The sequence below is a fragment of the Centruroides sculpturatus genome, unplaced genomic scaffold (genome assembly GCF_000671375.1).
Source record: "Centruroides sculpturatus isolate CEXI.00-Female unplaced genomic scaffold, Cexi_2.0 scaffold195, whole genome shotgun sequence".
Taxonomy (NCBI): domain Eukaryota; kingdom Metazoa; phylum Arthropoda; class Arachnida; order Scorpiones; family Buthidae; genus Centruroides; species Centruroides sculpturatus.
The window spans coordinates 153,331-172,706 of NW_019384511.1; the positions used below are offsets into that span (position 1 = coordinate 153,331).

General features: G+C 33.0%; 2 protein-coding genes across 2 annotated transcripts; one reads left to right on the plus strand and one right to left on the minus strand.

Annotated features, from left to right (window-relative positions):
- Positions 1-2,006: 2,006 nt before the first annotated feature.
- LOC111622405 (phenylalanine--tRNA ligase alpha subunit-like) lies at positions 2,007-8,836 on the minus strand. The gene is made up of 8 exons (XM_023364781.1): positions 8,761-8,836; positions 8,468-8,643; positions 4,333-4,470; positions 4,169-4,270; positions 3,803-3,921; positions 2,761-2,853; positions 2,564-2,692; positions 2,007-2,492 (listed from the first exon to the last, which is right to left on the minus strand). The coding sequence occupies exons 2-8, from the start codon at positions 8,603-8,605 to the stop codon at positions 2,303-2,305; spliced, it is 909 nt and encodes a 302-aa protein (XP_023220549.1). The 5' UTR covers positions 8,606-8,643; positions 8,761-8,836; the 3' UTR covers positions 2,007-2,302.
- Positions 8,837-9,011: 175 nt separating this feature from the next.
- Positions 9,012-19,376, plus strand: LOC111622418 (aminopeptidase O-like). The gene is made up of 16 exons (XM_023364798.1): positions 9,012-9,687; positions 9,759-9,925; positions 10,011-10,107; positions 10,210-10,264; positions 10,794-10,915; positions 10,975-11,161; positions 13,246-13,352; positions 13,422-13,530; positions 13,603-13,710; positions 14,683-14,723; positions 14,801-14,861; positions 15,000-15,059; positions 15,129-15,215; positions 15,973-16,089; positions 18,617-18,703; positions 18,777-19,376. The coding sequence occupies exons 1-16, from the start codon at positions 9,152-9,154 to the stop codon at positions 18,927-18,929; spliced, it is 2,094 nt and encodes a 697-aa protein (XP_023220566.1). The 5' UTR covers positions 9,012-9,151; the 3' UTR covers positions 18,930-19,376.

Below are 19,376 nucleotides of genomic sequence, written 5' to 3' on the forward strand. Positions count from 1 at the left end.
GTAAACGCGCGCCATCTATCGTAGGATAAATATACTTTGCGGGAGTGTATTAAAAAATTAAAAAAACTTTCCAAAGTTTCATGGCAATCGTACTATGCCACAAACCTTTGCCGGAGTATATTAAACAACTTCCCAAAGTTTCATGGCAATCGGATAAACGGTGTGGTAATGCATGAAGAACAGACAGACCCACAGACATACATTCATTTTTATATATATAGATTAATGAATGCCATCCTTTCTAGAAACCTGCATTAACAAGACTTTATTAATCTACAATGAGCAATTATTTATTGTGATATCATCACAATGCCAGGCCGCAATTTTTACTCATGTTTTTTGTTTATTTAATTTAAAATATATGCTCTCCATGTCAAATTAGTAGTGGCTTGCCTCTGTAAAACATACTTTTCCTTTAAAAATACATTCTTGCTGATCATCTATCTAACACTTTTTGGGAAAAAAATTTTTGAATTGAAATAACATGACATCCAGTTAACATTGGAAGTTCATATACAGTTAATTGGGGCTTCTTGCCCCTAAGGCTTTCATATCTTTTATCTATATAACTCTGTTCTCAGGATTAAGGAACAACAATGGGAATTTATAGGTATATAATTTTTTCAAACTGCAGCCCAATTAGTGGAGGAAACCATCTGTGGGATACTTAGTATCAAGTTACATGAATAACAATATGAATACATTGAGTGTATCTTGTAGTATGAACTCATTTGGTGAGAGTTTGTATCATGTGACCCTCTTAATGTGTTTGGTTTGGGTGTCAAGTTTTAACCTGCAATCATATGTCATACTGGCAATTTTCCAATCTGATGATTTTTGGTGGCTTGACATTGTGGATATCTCTTGGGATTATCACAAGAGATAGGCATTATAATGGATGTTTGTTGGCTATGTACAATAATAAGATGGTGGTCTGCAAGGTGCTACAACCTCAAATTCTTGTCTTGATAGGATAGCCAGGGCCCTACAGCCTTCAACAATTACAGTGGGTGATCAGTTAACGAACACTTTTGCAAAAGTGTTCATTTTTGTGTTTGTTCTGTGAGGTGTTCAGATAACAAACACAAGAAGAAGCAAGGTAAAATAACTGGTCTTTCCTTGTCTTCAGGCAACAATTTGAAACTTTCGGAGCGCAGGAGATGTCAACATCGACGCTCAACCTAGTATTTACTGATCGGATAGTATTCCTTCAAACTTTGAAACTCTCCCTTGTAATTCCAGCCTTTTATTTTTCTGACAGAAACAATTCTTTTATTGTATTCACGAGACTGTCAGCCAGGCACATGTTAAGTTTTGTGTGGTTTTTATTTTCGAAAGGTGAGAGTATAATAGCAAAGGGAGAGAGTGAGCAGAAGATATCTGATGTTGCTGGTCGTATGGCTTGAACAGGTCTACAGTAGGCCGCAGTTCAATCTTATCTAAGAAAGATACTGTATAATCAAAAAGACTCAAGCAGATAAAGGAGTAACAAAAATCATAGAAATAAAGAACATTGAAGAGATCATAATGGAACCTGAAACAGACTGACAACAGAAGAACACCAAGAAACTCGGCAAGATATGTTTTCTTTTGAAAAAGAGGATTAATGCCAATATCTGCTATTAAACATCTTTTGCAAAAGTGGGAAGATGTCAGAACAATGGTCTTACAATGGCATCCAAACCAGGTTGAGGTTAACAGGCTCGGGGATCTCTACAATTACAATGCTATTAATTATTTCTGAAAAATTCTGAAGAAGAGAGAAAAGCAATCGACATTAGACAAGTTCTTTAACCCCCACAAACGGAAAAAAAACATGACTAATAAAAATGCAAGACTGTATATGTATGTATTTTTATTATTACATATAAATAAATGTAGTAAGAAAGTATATATTTTTTATTTTTTTGGATCTCCAGAAAGAATTAATTAAATTTCCATAAAAACCTATGGTAAATCAATAATCGGTTAACGAACAAAGTCTTGGAATGGATTATGTTTGTTAACCGATTACCCACTGTATAATGGTTTCACAGCATTATTTTATGCCCAAAAAATACAGAAAACTCCTGTAAGGAGCCCTTCAAACTTTGTCAACATGTCATCATTTCAGAACAACATTGTTCTGTAATTACATGAAATATTGTTTTGTTTACAGAATAGCATTGCTCTGTTAACAAAACAATATAGTATGCATACAGGAAACTTTGCAGGATGTTTTGGAATTATTAAATTTTAGGAATGGCAATTAAGGTGAATGCACGAAAGAACAGTGGCAAATCCCAGCCAAGCCATTATAAAATTAATAAAAGATATTTTTCATACAAGTTTTATGTTTTACAGTTAAAAACTTAACTAAAGTAAAGCTACAGTTACCAGATAGAAAGAATGTGTCATGTTCGTCCCTTGCAGGATGCTGCTGTGGCTGAAAGAGGGCATCAAAATTCCAGAATGAGCTCTCAACAAAATTATTGGTGGGCATTTCTGCAAAACTATTCAAAATGAATTATTAAATTATCTTTTCAGGACAAGCAAAATTCACTCAAACTGTATTTCTTATTACCCCATTTCCAAGAAGATCTGGCGAAACTCCGAGCGAACCTTCATCAGTGGGTGGAGGTGTCCACAGTCAGGTGGCAGGCCCAGGGCATCAAAGTTGTATGGCTTGAAGGATTTTTCTTTCCATGATCCACTTTAAAAGAAATCATAAAAATGCCATACTTCTGTAATGCTTGTAATTTTAACGCATTAGAAACTTACCTGGAGATCATTTCAGAGGTGAGATCCGTTTCCTGTTTCATGATGGAAGTGCTGAATGAGCTTCCTTTGTCTATTTGGTAACTTTTTATGGTGCTAAAATTGAAAAATTATTCATATGATTCAATTCTAAATGAAATGGAACTACGAATAGTAGAAAAGTTACAATACAGAGGGTATTTCAGTAACTAATCCTCATGCAAGTTTTCTTATTTGCTTTGCTAAATATGTAAATTTTTAACCTTGTTCTTTCAATCTAGCATATTCCCATAATGTTTCAAGTTGAATAAAGATATCCTTTCCATTAAAATATTTACATTTTCTGTATGAAACCTTTACAGATAAGTTATGCATGGAAAAATGTTTGTCATTACACAGTACTTGCATACAGTAGAGCGTCATTTATCCGAATCAATTGGGGACTGAGGTTGTTCGGATAACCGATTATTTACAAAAAAATATATTAACCTATCCGCTTTGCGTTGATTTTTCGTCGATGTTAACCCTAATGTAAACTTTTTAAAATAATAATCGTGGCTATTGTATTGTTAAAAATTATTTCTTTATTTTTTACAAACAAAATAAAAATATAAAAACAAAAAAATTATACTTTAGAAGTTAATCTAGTATCAAAAAAGTTCGATTCAGCACGAGACACAGTCCTCAGAAAAACACTACACGAAAGTGCCAGTGCTGCCAGCTAAAACACACACACACCAACAAAAATATATTGGAATAGCCCAAGATATAGCTAAAGATTGCAGCACCACAGCACTAGCGAAAATTTAAACTTGCCGACTGGAATGCTTTCGGTTAACTGACGTTTCAGATAACCGGCTTTCGGATAAATGACATCCTACTGTATATGTTTTTTACAGCTTGTGAACAAGTACTGTGTGACAGATAAGAGTGACTAAATGTAGAAAATGAGGATAATGATAAACTTTTCTGAATAAATTTATACTACCAAAAGAAAAACTTAAGTGTAAAGTGACAACAATTTAAAACAGAGATTCATCCATTCTAAAAATTAAAAAACACTTACATTTCTTGTAGAAGTTTTCTTTTCTTTAAATCTTGTTTCAGGTTATCGGAAACATCATCAAACTTCATTTCTTTGATTTTAATTAACAGCTGTTGTACTTCATCCTCTATGTCATTGACCTATTGCCACAACAATAAAAGTCATCACAAAGAAGAATGCAGAGTTAATTGTTGAATTTTAAATGGTAGCTGTATTACGTATTATATAGGTAAATGTCTCTTCAATCCGAACAAAATTTCAGTAGACTTTCTCACAGCTCTATGTAGAGCTGTGAGAAAGTCTACCGAAATTTTGTTCGGATTGAAGAGACATTTACCTATATAATGCAGAGTTAATTTTCTTTAACAGCACACATGAGAAACTTACTTTACGAAACACCTTCGGACCATTGTCTACTTTTTTGTCGAGACGAATCCAACCCGCGGACATAGCTTTACTAAAACCCACTTTTGCATTTGGAACTTTTTGCTTTAAAAATTTTATAAATAAATAAGCATTTTCGGATACTTTCATAATTTAAAAAAACCTACCATAAGTTCCTTCTGTGATATTCCATCTTCGGGTACTGTATGATAAAGTAGAGCTTCGTGACTCCCTCTGGAAATCACTTCCTGCCCTTCTTCTGTCACCTCCCAGTACTTATGATTCTGTTGCTGAGCGGATATCACCTTATGTCAAATATAAAAACTGTTAATGATACTTACGAAGATGACAAAATTACAATTATTAAAATGAGAATGTTTAAGTTGCAATACCGCTTCCCATTTAAAACACATTTTGACTGTAAGAATTTTAAAGTGTGAGGATTGACACATAAATCAAATCAATTAATTTAATTTACGTGTCAATCCTCACACTTCGTCACCAACCCACCTCCAGTGCTAGATGACCAGGAACAAGATTTACTCTGACCTTACACAGATGCTATATAAATTCCTTCCAGTAGCATAAGATAAAGCAGATAGCAGATGTCCGAAGTTGTGAAGTAGTCAATCCATTGCTACAGAAAGTTCAGGTTCTGGTCTGGAACCTTGGCATTTTCACAAATAGTTTACAGTTTTACAAATTTCCAGATAAAATTTCAAATTTGTTTAGTACTATCAAAAACTTTTCTAGTTTTATATACCCTGCTGTAACAATTACATAAATTGCAATATATAAACAAGTATTATTGGATAATCATATATCAGAGTAATTGCTGAATTGATGATACTTATATTAATCAAGCAGACTGTAAGACAATATTTATCCACAACATATGCCATTAGCAAACATTGTGAATTGCAATGATAATCGTTATTTTCCTAGTGTTTGCCTCTCAATAAGCAGGGTGCACTTTTTGTTAGTGCAAGTCTACTTTAGTAAGTTATGTTAAAAAGTATTATGTTAAAAAGATATGCGGTAAGTTTTGGATGTGATGATATCGCTCATACAGGCAAGGACTGATTAACTTTTGATAAATTTTATCTGTGTACATTCACTCAGCACTTGTATGTAAATTAAAAACACAACACCTTAATTTGCTGAGAAAAACTTTTAATGAAAAGCTAACGTTTTCAGCCAAATCTATTGGCCATCATCAGGCTAAGTTTATCGAATACAAACAAAATAGAACTAAAATTTTAAATACAAAAAATAAAATAACGAATGAAAATATGCACCGAAAAGATTGAAATATACAGAAGCAAATTGCATGATGCATGCATTAATTCTAGGGATGCTGAAGGGTTGCCTTCCGCCTGGAAGTACTTAATCAAGCAATTGGACAGATCTTAATGCCTTGTTTTTAGTGTTTTTTTTAGCATATCTTGCGTTTCATCGAATTAAGCATAATGTATTATTATGTTACGTTTTTAATGTTTAATTATCCTATGCTTATTTTTCATATACATATTTTATAATAAGAGTTTTTATTTTATTTTATTTTTCTTTATACATATATATATATATTTCGTTCGTTATTTTATTTTTTGTATTTAAAATTTTTGTTCTATTTTGTTTATATTCTAAAAACTTAGCCTGATGATGGCCAACAGATTTGGCTGAAAACGTTTGCTTTTCATTAAAAGTTTTTCTCAGCAAATTAAGGTGTTGTGTTTTTAATTTAGATAAATTTTATACTGGCTAGCCAGAACAATCAGAACTGCTTGTAGTAACCCTTTCTGTCTAGTTTATTTTCCACTTGTTCTAAGCACTTTTAAAAGTATGGAATGATTAGATGAATACAACCTTGTGCAATGACAAACAAATTACAATCCACACTTATAATAGATTAACAATGGTATAATTATTTTATATATATAATATATATAAATAAAATACAACATAAAATAATAAACTCTTTATTCTCTGACAATATGAGACGAGAAAGCTCCTTTGTTTTGCCATCTCCCAGGCAAATGCCAATAATAGTTCTACAACGACAAAAAGCCATGTTGATTTTTTTTGTAAACTTTCTTCTACAAAATAAAATGGATAATTTAAATTATAACAAGTAAAATGGCAAAACCATATTTGGAACAAGACTATGTCTCAGAGACTCACTACTAAGTGGAATCACTTTGATGCTCAAGGTGGATCTTGTTCACTTTGATATTGCTGCTTTTTCGCGTGATTATTCAATCTTTGCTGGCCATAACCACAAGGTCGTCCATGATGTATTTTCAATGAAATTAACCTATCCAATTTCAAAATTTCTCTCTGTTGCATGTCGGCACGGATTGAATTTCTGTTGATGTGTAACGAAAATTTCCTGTTTTTGAAAAAAATAAATGTGGCTATTGTATCGTCCGAAATTATTTTTTATTTTTATTTTGCACAAACAATATACAGTTTAACCCGATTATAACGTCATTGGATGTAACGACAACTCTAATATAACGTCAAATTTTTATCAGTCCCACGATTTTACTATACTAGATAATGTTAAAAAACCTACTTGTATGCACACCGGTCAACTGGTTAATGTGAGTTGCACTGTTTATATTGGAACTCCATACATCAATTCTCCAATCTTCATACAATTTAACTACTGATAAGCTACTGTCTGTATATCTTACTTGTCAATAATGACTTCTTACATAGATGGTAAGGCTATGAGCTATCATTTATGTAAGAAGCCATTTAAAACTGGGAAAAGCAGACAGTTTTACACCTGTCTGATCTTCCCAGTATGTTCATGCAGGCCAAGATGCTTTGGTATCCTATCCCAGTTTGGTATAAAAACATATTTATCTCCTGATCCAGCTTTTTAATGTTCACATCTCTTTCCTAACAAATTCACAATTGTCGATTGAACAACCTCTGCACTATTTCACAGCATTCAAAGCAATAATTATAGGCTATTTAAACAGTATTAACTGTCTAAACCTTTCTATTTAGCATGTAAAAATGAACCACCTACAAATGACGATACAATCCCTAGAAACATTGCTGACACTTCGTTAGCCAATGATGAGAGTTCTTGTGTTGACGTTGCAGATGATGCAACCTTGCAAACAAGAAAACTCTGAAGATATCTGAACACGAGATCAGTTTTGTGTGGGTGTGCAGCAAAATGAGACTTTAATTTAAAAACTACACACATTTTTATACAGTTTCCACAACTGATACTGAATGAGCATTGTTTTAATCTGTAAGATTTTATCTATGTGCACCATCATGGCCATACTTCTGTAATCTCGACAACAAGTCTTTTGAATTTCAGTGTAGGTGGTGCTGTTAGTAAATTCAAACAATTCTTTTGGTCTAACACGCTTTGTTCAAATGTCTTTGCATTTTACATTTTTGCAATTGATTTTCTCAAGTGGACCTCGGAGGATTTTTTTCCTATGAAAAAATTCTAGAATCAGATTTTCCTGAATTAGGTGTAGACAAGAGAATTTCATAAAGTTTGTGATTAAGTTCAGCTTAAACCCGAATAAAAGTTAAATGTTTTTTTTTTTTTTTAGAAATAAGTTCTTGCTAGCATTGCACTGTCATGGCATCGGTCACAACTGTTCGTGCTCCTGATGGACTCCTCCCAGAGGAGAGCCACTGGCAGGCAGCCGATTGTATAACATCACTAGTTATTGATTCGTGTGTTCAAGAACTATTATGAATCAATAACTAGTGACATTATACAATCAGAGGCCTGCCAGCGGCTCCCCTCCAGGAGGAGTCTGTCGGCAGCATGAACAGTTGCGACCAGAAGTGCCGCCATGACAGTGCACATAGGTAAAATCTTACCTCGTAATCGCTTCTGTAGAGGGAAATATTCAATTTAAACACTTTAAGGATGCTGTTCCTTTTATTTAAATCATTCACCACTGCAGCAAGCTTTAGAAGTTTTAAAGGAATATCATATTGAGGGTCATAGCTTGATCTAAAGTTCCTATTGGTATATTTATTAGTATAAAATGTGATATTACTCTAGCAGGGTGAAGATGTACCCGATAGAAGTAAAATCTTGCCCAATATGGGATGGATATGATATATAATAATAAACAGGAAGCTGTGTAATTTATATATAACATCAATTCATCGTAAGAATCGATTAAACGTGTAATATAGCTAAACCTGTAAATTACAAGAAAAACATGTGCCGAGCCATGACAACACGTTAGCACATGGCTACAACGAAAAAATCACGTGTTAATTGCTTTAAGAAAATGCCACATTACTTACATCTCCGAGAGCCTGCAAACTCTTGATAGCTCCGACGACTTTCTGATGATCTTCTCCTAATTTCTTAGCCAAATCTAACGAGTCTCCTCGTCCGTTTTCTTCCAAAAACTTCAATATAAACTCGGCAGTGTCTGCCATCTTGAATCATCCTATGCGAATCCTGCGTCTACTTCTTTCTTTAAAATATCAAAAATAACGAAAAAATTAATTTTATTTCAAATTTATATTTATAATTAAATTAATATTTCAAATTTAATTTCTATAATTAATAATTTAATGTAGTTATTTGATACTTAAATGTGTTTAGCGCTCATCGCAGTTTCATCCGATCGCCATAATCGAGAGGAAATTATTACGTAAATTGAAGGTTTTTTAATTAATTAATTTATTTATTTATTTTGTAGCAAAAATATGAATAATTTGCAAATTATTTTATGATTTATATTAATATTAATAATAATTTAGTTGTGATTTTTAAAATCTCAAGATTCATTATTGGTGTGGAATCGCGTTGGCCAAATATGACATCCAAAAGAGGGCGCTACGTGTCAAAGATGGCGACGCCCATTTAAAATAAAAGAGGACGTGGGGTTTGTTTTCCTATTTACTATGTTATTATAACGATAATTTTTATATAAAAATCGTCTTAATGAATAACTGATCTTCTGGAAACGTAATTTAATAATGGATGAAGACAAAGATTTGCCTTTAGTATCTAACGTTAACGATATATTGGTAGAGCATTATCAGTTTAGTTGGACATGTGACTTCGATCGTAAAGTTTTGGAAGGTCACGTGATACTACGTCTGAAACCAGTTACAGAAAGCTGCGAGAAATGTATTAAAGATAGTGATGCAGAATGCAGAGAACCGGCAGGAAACTGTGAAATGACATTACCTACAGAAATCGACATTGAAGAGTCTGTCTGTGGTAAAAATATATCAAAATCACAAGATTCTGATGTATTTAAGTGCATTTTAGACTGTCAAGATATAAATGTTCGTCAAGTAACAGGGATACAGAATTGCACTTCAAACATTAGCAAAGAATCAAACTATAAAGATGAGGAATACTTAAACTTCTATACAGATAAATGGTCCCTTCAGATTTGGAAGAATGAAGTATTTTGTGCTCATAATTTTCCCACTTTAATTAAAATATCTTACAGTACTCAGCCGAATGGACTGTCATTACTATGGGTCAAGACTCAAGACGGACGGTAAATTATATTTAACCAGCTAATTTATCTGGTTGTTACTTTTAATAATACATACTTGTATATTTTTACAGTAATTGTGTGTATACTTATGGAGCCTGGATCAATAACAGGTCTATTTTTCCATGTCAGGAACCTCCGATGGCAATGGCGACTTGGGAAGCTTGCTTATCAGTCGATGCAGATGCCATAGTATTAATGAGTGGCGATGCCATTCCTACAATAACTCAAGAGGACAATGGTTATATTCTAAAGCTCCTATACTAAAAATTGAATATTCATTATAGAAGATACATGAATATTAATACATAATTTTATAATTTTAGGATTGAAAAGTTATTATTATTATACTAAGATGATTTTGCCAATGTCTACCTTGGCACTAGCAGTTGGATATTGGAAAGAGCATATAATATTGGATTTGTAAGTGAACATTTTAAGTTCATTGAGTGGTTTTTATCTGGTACTAGATTAAAAGATTGATAAAATTTATTAATTTGTTTATCAAATCAAATTTAATTATAGGAAGCCACTCTGCCGAATTTTTGCTCCTGACATCTTGTTTGAGAAAGCTGTGAAAGTAAGAAATTATATCCTCACTTTGAAATTAAATAAATACAGTAAAATTGCAATTCTGAATGAAATGGTTGGGACCTTATCAGAACTGTAGACCATGCCCATAAGAACAAAATAAGTCAAAGAAACCAACAGTCTATGTGTGACAGTTTGAGAGAAATGATCCTCTAAAATCAACTTGTAAACACAATAGGTTAATGGAGCATGCAGCATGCCTCTAATTACACCCAGAAATGGTGTAGTGGCATTCTTATGAGCTTTTATCCATCTCTAGTGAAGTGGAAAACAGTTGAATTTTAGTGTTATTTTGAGAAATAGTTCTGGATTTTTTCACTTTTAAATTTTACCCCTTTTTTGAAACTTCAAAACTCCAGATGAGCCAATTTCATGAGTTATATCTTGCAAAGGGTTAAAAATAGATCATTGGTTACTTTGACTTTTTTCATACCTATGGGAATGGTCCACGGCTAAGGTCCCAACAGCCTTGAGCTGCAATTTTACCATAAATATTGCATATTACTAATTTCTCATAGCAATTTTCCAATTATCTACCTCATTGCTTAAATTCTGCTGAGCATTATTTGGATCGGTATCCATTCCCGAGAATCGACGTTCTTTTTGTTCCAAGAGGATTTGGAAGCTTAGGGATGGCAAGGTATGTCTATATATGCAACCATAACTTAGTTCTATTTGTAAACTTGTTCTTGATTTCAGTCCAAACATAATATTTCTCTCGCAATCACTCCTTGCACCTGATGAAAGTACCTGTGCCAGACTGGCTCACGAAATTGCCCACGGATGGTTTGGACTCCTCATAGGAGCCTTGGACTGGACAGAAGAATGGTTAAGTGAAGGATTTGCCACTTTTATGGAGGATATTTTTCACACACATGCTATGGATGTAAGATTATTTACAATTTTTTCATAAATAACTTTACCAACCTTTGTATTATGTGGATGCCCTTCCTATCATCAGTTTCATTTTTAATCCAATTTTGGATCATCCAGATCCACTAGTCTGTGTGTGGTAAGACAACAGCACCTGATAATTCTGTCATCTCCAATTAGCATAACTGTCTTGCCTCTTACTCTTAAACTTTAATGATCTCATTAAACAGTCAAAATAGCCAAGAAGGTAAAGCTACTGTGTTGGCTACTGCTGTGGAAGGCCCAGGATAAATTCTAGAGAACACCAGGCATTTTTCATGGGTGATCTATCCCAGATAAATTGTGCTTTCTCCCTCACCACTCAGCTGCCCAATTACAGGCCCAGCTGAATCTACAATGGGCATGAAAAACTTCTTAGTGCCTATGGTGTGGAATCAAAAATAAAATTTTAAAAAAATTCTGATGAAAACTGATATGTTCAGCTGGTGCTTATCATTTGTCTGTTTTCAAATATTCTTCTTAAAACTACTAAATTCTGATAATTACATTTTATCACTTTCTTTGTGAATCATGGCAAAATTATCAGTTATACATCAACCAAAGCTGAATATTCAGCTTTGGTTGATGTATAACTTTAAACATATCAGGTGTAGTAAGGATGTTTGATTAAATTATCAGCTACATCAGTGATTCTCAAACTTTTTCGATCCACCATCCCCTTTGTTCCATAAAGTTATACCCAACACCCCTAACCCATTTTCTCTTGTGTGAGAAAGGATTGGAAATATTCATAGGAAAACTTTTCTATGAATCTCACACTTTGTGCACTTACTGTACTGTACATTGTTCTCAATATCTTGAAACCATTAAACGCAATGTTTCCTCTTATCATTTTAACAGAGGAAAGGTAACGGCTTTCAGTGACCCCAATATTGTTTTTGGTCACCATTCAATACCCTGCCTCCAGCGCCCCCTAGATTTACTCATCGCCCACAAGGGGGCGTTTTTGCCCACTTTGAGAAACACTGAGCTACATGGATAAAACAACCAAACACTGGTTGTGGGTTCGGGCCTCGCCAAGCAGACTACTTTGAGTTTTCAAGATTTGCTTTGAATGCATAACACTTTAACAGGGACAGTTTTCCATTGAAATTAATCCCAGGAGGCATCTCCATTGGCAGAACAACCAAGTGTTGCATTTCCCAACCCCTCCAAATGATTTTCTTTGCAATAAAATTTTCAAAATACAGTAATACCTGTTTTCGTTGACTTTAGTTTTTGTCAGTGTCAGTTTTCATTGATTTTTTCTCTGAAAAATTTGTCTCACTTTTCATCAGCATGTGCATGTGACATCACTGCTAATTTTGCAAAAACAAAGGGCGACCCATGCATTTTCCTGCTCAATATGATGTTATTTCTCATTGTGTGAGCATTATTACCCCCTCTAGTCAAACAATTCCATTGCTTTCCTTTCCTTTTGGCTCCAAAAGGACCAAAGATAGTTTTCAGAGCCAGCAGCCCTTCGAAGAAGAAGACCAGGAACACGATCAAGTTGAAGAAGGAAATCAGTGAAAAATATGAATGACAACATTAAGATTTCAGCGATCAGCCGCTTTTATATTCATTTTATATTAATTTCTTATTGTTTTTAGTATTAAACACTATATTCTCTATGAAATGTATTTTTGGTATGTATTTTAGAGTTTCTAGAACAAATTAATTGGATTTACATTGATTCATATGGAAATAATTGCTTTGGTTTTCATTGGTTTTTGATTTCGCCAATTGTTTTCAGATGGATTATCAGGTTATCACTGTACTTTACATCACATTTGTCCACTTTGTCCAACCACGGCTTTAACATTACATTGTCCTAGCTTCAATTATGACAATTCATGATTTCTGATGGCTTAATATCAAGACAATCCTTTCATATTATCTGTCATTTATACAGAATTATGCAGAGATGAAAGATATATAATATATTATAATGTTAATTTATTTGTTAGACAAGAACTTTACATGATCATTTTTATGCCAGAATCCATTAATAATCAACTACTAATGCTTATATAATTTAAAATTATTCAATAACAGATGACATCTGAAGCAGAAAATGAATACTGTGAGGTCAAGTACACGTTACGGCTTAAAACGCTACAAGCCGAATTAGAACACACAGATAAAGATCTACAAATCTTAAGGTTAGCTAATTTAACATAATTTTTCATCATTATCATTACTTTAACTTAAAAATATATACTTATATGCAGACCGAATCAAGGCAAAATTCCAAAGGAAGATAAAAATGGCATAACTATCTCATACATTAAGAATGGACAGAACGTTCAGAAGGGTTTCATGCAAGTTCACTATCTAAAGGTAACGAACATAGACTGTGATTTAATTTCATATTTAATTGTAAAACAAGCTGATATAGTTTTTATTTCCAAGGGATATTTTCTTCTATCATATCTTTGTAAATTAATCGGAAAGGATCAGTTTATACAACTCCTTAAAGATTATATAGAGAATTATAAAGGACAATTGGTTGAGTCCAAGGTTAGATATGTCATATAAATATTATATAAAGTTCTGAATAATAAATTAGTATAATATTGAGTTGATGAAAAAGTTTATGAAATTTTCTAGACCACCTAGAATTTGAAATTGGCATCTAGAAGTTGTGGGGTTTGTAAATGGTGTTCAGGTGCACAATCATAAGTAAAAATGATATTCTGTGTGGCAATACCAATTTTTTTAATATGTCAAGTTTGCCAATGCCTTCTCACATTCAAATTTGCACATGTACATTTTACGATTATCAATTTGGTCTAAAAGCAGCTGAATGTTATTGCCATAAAGTGCAGTCATTTGGCAAGAATGTCATCTCCATGTCATTAATTTGGTAAATTTGAAGTTGGGCAATACAAAGTTGAAAATAAGACATGCTTGGGAAGGCCTTCCTACTGAACAAGCTGCAACAGCTGGTGGAAGCAACCTGTGCCTGCCCACATGAGAAATGAGCAAGACACTTGATTGTTACCAGTCCACCATAGTTTGTCACTTATCTGCCATTTGAAAGATCTGAAAAATCAACTTTTGGGTTCCTCACAATCCAAACACACTTCCGAACACAAGACCACATGGGTCAAGGTTGATCTGGCATAAATTGCTTGATCTCGATCAAGAGATTCTTCCTTCCCCATAGCCCAGACTTTGCGCCATCTGGCTGCCATCTTTTCAATGGAAAGCAGTTTGCCAACAGGGATGAAAATTGCATTTGCAGAGTTCTTTGAGTGAAAACGGCCCAAATTTATTTTGACATGAATCCATGACTATTGTACATAATGACAACTATTTTCTTGAATAAACTATTTTTCATTTTTTTTGAAATTGATGTTGTACTATAAAACTCTGGAAAATTCCAGAAACTTTTGCATCAGCCCAATAATAATAGATTGCCACAATTCTGACGTAAAAATCTCGTTCTCAAGGTATGACAATATTCATATAAAATTGTTTATATTTTAGGAGATATTTAATTTATATTTTACCAAATTCCCCTTTGCCAGGTAATTTTTTGAAATTTTATTGTCAAACGGTTGCAAATTCAAATATACTTATCCTCAGTTTATCTATTTTATCACAGAAACAGTATTGATGTAGAAACGATATATACCAAGTGGCTAAACTGTTCCAGTTTACCAAAAGTAAGTTATGTTCATTTAATACTAACAGTAGCTAAATGTGCAACAAATTACTGATATTGCAGTTGAGAAAGGTAGAATTTTGTGTTTAATTTCTCCACAAAATTAAATTATCATATATTTTTTTTTTTTTAAATATAGGAAATATTAAATTTTACACCATCACCAAACAATCTTCTATATAATGTATCCATAAGTGAGGTAAATTTTGCATTCTGATAATTACAAACATCCAAATTGTGAGAACTTATTTTATATTATATATTTTAGTTTAATAAATGGATGGCAGTAAATAGGTTATATTTAAAGACAAAATCAAGCAAGAGGAGGAAAGTGAGCTGGGATGAATTTTCTATGGTAAAATTTTACTCTTGAATCTCTAAGGTACAGTGTGTCTATAAAGAAAGTCTCACTTTCAGCAGTTTTCCCTTTGTTCAAACATGATATAGTACAATCAATTGACCACTTGGCATTTTTCATCATTAACTTTTATTTGGTTGATGATAATGATGAAAAATGCCAAATGGTTGAGTGATTGCACTGTATCATGTTTGAACAAAGGAAAAAATATCAACACAGTTTCAAGAATGTTAAATGTTTCAGCAGTTTATTAACCAAATACCATAGTAGTTGGTTAATACATTAGCTGCTATTTTATAACTTGTAATGATACACATGGTTTCAAGGTTTTGTTTCACAATGTTCACATTATGGTAATTCACTTGGAGTGCCCATGTGATGTGACAATCATCATCACAGTAATCAAACTCCTGCCATATTTTGGATAACATGTCAGACATCACTTTAGCTTCGGTTTCTTCAATCTTTATGTATAGTTTGTACCAGACATGGAAGATGTGATCCTGTCCTTTTCTTAACCCTATAAGGCAAAATCATGTGGGGTTGAATTGAGATTGTAAGAATCATTTTGTGATGATACTGTCATTGCAGTGTTTGCAGCCAACTAGAGTAACTACATTAGGAGATCGTCAAGCATGTTATTTGTCTTACACCCGATTTATCAGCCATGTATCGTGTTGTAAATCACTGAAAGTGGGAATTTCTTTATAGGTATTGTGTAATACCTGTATAACTAAATATAATTAACTTTAAGTTACAGTCCGACCAACTCTTAATTGTTCTGGAGAAGATTTTAGATGAGGAGAATGTATCCCCAGACTTGTTTATGGCATTAGATCGCATATATAACTTGAAGAAGAGAAATGCAGATGTAAGTCAAGATAAACACCTTCCATTTTTAAATTAATATGTTACTGTGAAAGACCGATATCTGGCAAATGTCAACATTCACACAATCATTTTGTATATGTACAAAATATTTGCTAAATATCATTATTTCTCACTTACACTGGCAAATGTCAACATTCAGCATGCACTAATGGTGAATGTTGAATAAAAATATTTTTATTACATTAAGACAAAAATGCAACTTTTTAATCTTTCAAAATAGGAGAAAGCTTAAGTAACAGCACATGTAAATAAATTGTTGAACCTAAAACGAACAGTACATTCTTAATCATTAAAGAAAATAATACAATAATAAACTTACACATAAATTATGTGATTAACATTATGCAATCTTATTTATTGCAACAACTTAAACTGTTATGGCACTTTGAATTGCACAAGTGTCCCTTGTTTTACAACTGCATTTATTTGTGGAACACTTCTTTTTGCAATGACAGTGTGTATAGCCTTGCCCTCCACTTTTCAAATTATCTGCAGCTGCTTCTTTCATTGATATTTCTTGAGAAGAAATCTCATCTATGGAAAGTAACTTTTCTTTACAAATTATGAACTGATTGCGAGTATAAAGCTGCTTGAGGGTACTTTTTTTGTTTGCTAATTTATAAAAGTCAGAGTCTTCTATTCCAACAACAACTGCCAACACATTTTAGGCATCTGTATGGACACAGTCAACATCAGGGACTTGTATTTGTATGGTATCACCAATTTGAGCAGGAGAAAATTTTCTTTTTGAGGTTTGTAACATTTTCGTTGCTTGCAGTAGAAGATTCTCTTTTGTGGCCACTCTTTTTATAGAAATAAATTTGTGTTGTTCTGTCAGGGCCTTGACATGAAGATGTGGTGGGTTGCAGCTCCTCTTCAATATTTTCCTTTGGAATATGCTATTCATTATGGCCACTGCTCAAATTTCCTTCAAAAGTATTAACAATTTCTTCGAGCTGTACTTCGGTTTCAATATTTGCAATTTGTTCGCCAGGCAAAGATGATGCTATGCCTCTTTTTGGTTTAATGCCAAACATGGCTTCATAAGGACTTTGACATATTTCTTCATGATATGTGTTCTTGGCAAATTGTACAAAGGGCAAATCATCTGACCATTTATTTGTATCATTATCGTTCATCCATGCAGTTAACATATTCTGTATATCCTGATTGGCCGTTTCAACTGAGCCATGTGTTTGACTATGATGAGGTTTTCCATGAAATATCTTAACATCTTTCCACATAGCACATAGTTTGGATATGACTTGATTACAGAATTTCCTACCATTATCTGAATGCAATATAGCTGGGGTGCCAAATGTTAAAAATATTTGAAGGAAGGTGATACACTACTTCTTCACCTGTCTTAGTTTTCAAAGGTAGTAGCTGGACAAATTTCATTAAATGATCTTGATATACCATTATGAACTTATATTAACCATCCTTGTGTGACTGCAGGTGTATCAGATTGACTTGAGTTTAACTCCGAACTGACCATTGGTTTCACAACAATATCTTTCTTAGGTGCACTATGTTTCATGTGACATTGTTTACATAAATTTAAATACGTTACAACTTCATACGTAACATTTTTGTATTTAAGTTGCAATTCTTTAAGCATACGTGTTCTTTCTCCATGGCCTGTTCTGCTGTGAGTTTCAGATAGTATATTGAACAATTTATCATTGGTAACATAATACTGTATATTCGTTTCTCCTGGTTTTAATGGTACAATTAATTTCTCTTCATCATTAATTTTTAAAATGTCAAAACATTTTCATCGTCTGTAATCGAAAGATGTGCTGCACTTAGTTTTAGCAGAAATCACTTGAGAAAGTATTTTTCTTGAGAAAAATAAAAACAATTGTCTTCTCGTTTACTTGCAATTAACCACTCAGCAGTGACCGATGGATATATCTGTCAAGGATGATCGTGTGGCACTGGTGACCGATGGCAATATCTGCAAAATTCTTTTGCAGATATCGCCAAAAACTACCGCAAAAAAAAATTCACATAAAAAAGAAATTATGTAACAATAAAAAAACTTTTCTTTACTAGACATAACTGTTTACAAAATCTTTTTCTGAAATGATAATGAGAGAAAACGCATAGGAAAATACTTAAAAAATTTCCCACGTTTATTCTCCACTACATAGGGATAGCACCATACCTGACTAACCCACCAGCAAACCTTGCACAAGACTGACAAACAACAGTGTTCCAGAGTATAACAAATAGATACCATGTGATTTCAATCACGGCAGAACAAAGGATTTGGCGACAGACTGTCACCTTTGACATCGGCTTCTCGGGTGTTGTTTTGACCTCCACCAAAGCTTATCTGTGCTTGTCAACATATACATTCAAACAATTGCCAGTGTAATATTATAACCAAATATTTGGTCTTTCACCAACATATTTTGTATGTGTCGACATTCTCTAATTTTGGTCTTTCACGGTAACAAATAAACACTTAGGACAATTAAAACTCTTCTTAATTATCTCAGGTGAGACACAGGTGGTGCGAACTCATAGTTAAATATCATTTGGATTGGGGTTACTCACAAGTCGAGCAATTTTTACAAGAGGACTTGGTATATATATATTTTGTGTAATTTATAATTTTATTAATTATATGTTTTATTAATTATTTTGTTTTTCAAGCAGGCTATGGGGGTATATTTGTATGGCGAACTTTTAAATTCTAGTTTAACTGCCGAAGAACGACTGGCAAGAAAATGTTTTCGTGATCTGTATAACGAAATGGAACCAAATTATCAAATTATAATTCAAAATATGATAGAAGATATAGACTCATAGTTCAAGATTCATCACTGCCAATATTTATATATTAAAATTGTATATGTTTATACAACTTTCACATAATTTTTATATTATACATTTTACTTAAACATGCATTAATGTAAGACAGGGTGAAATAAAATAAATTGAACTACTTTAAATTATAAACAGCAAAAGGTACATTTTAAATTGGTTAAAACAGATATAAAGTATGGAGCTTTCTAAGACAAGAAAATCCATATTTTTTTTTTATCTCTAACACCCAATCTGGGTATTTTTCTGGATCAACTGCTATATATACCACATATAAAACAATATTCTGGTATTGTGCAACAGTTGATCCAGAACAATACCCAAGGTATTAGTGTACTGTACATACGACAGTGTAAGATTCTAGTTTTACTATTATTATACAATACAGTAGAGCGTTGATTTTCCGAAAGTCAATTATCCGAAAGAATTCCA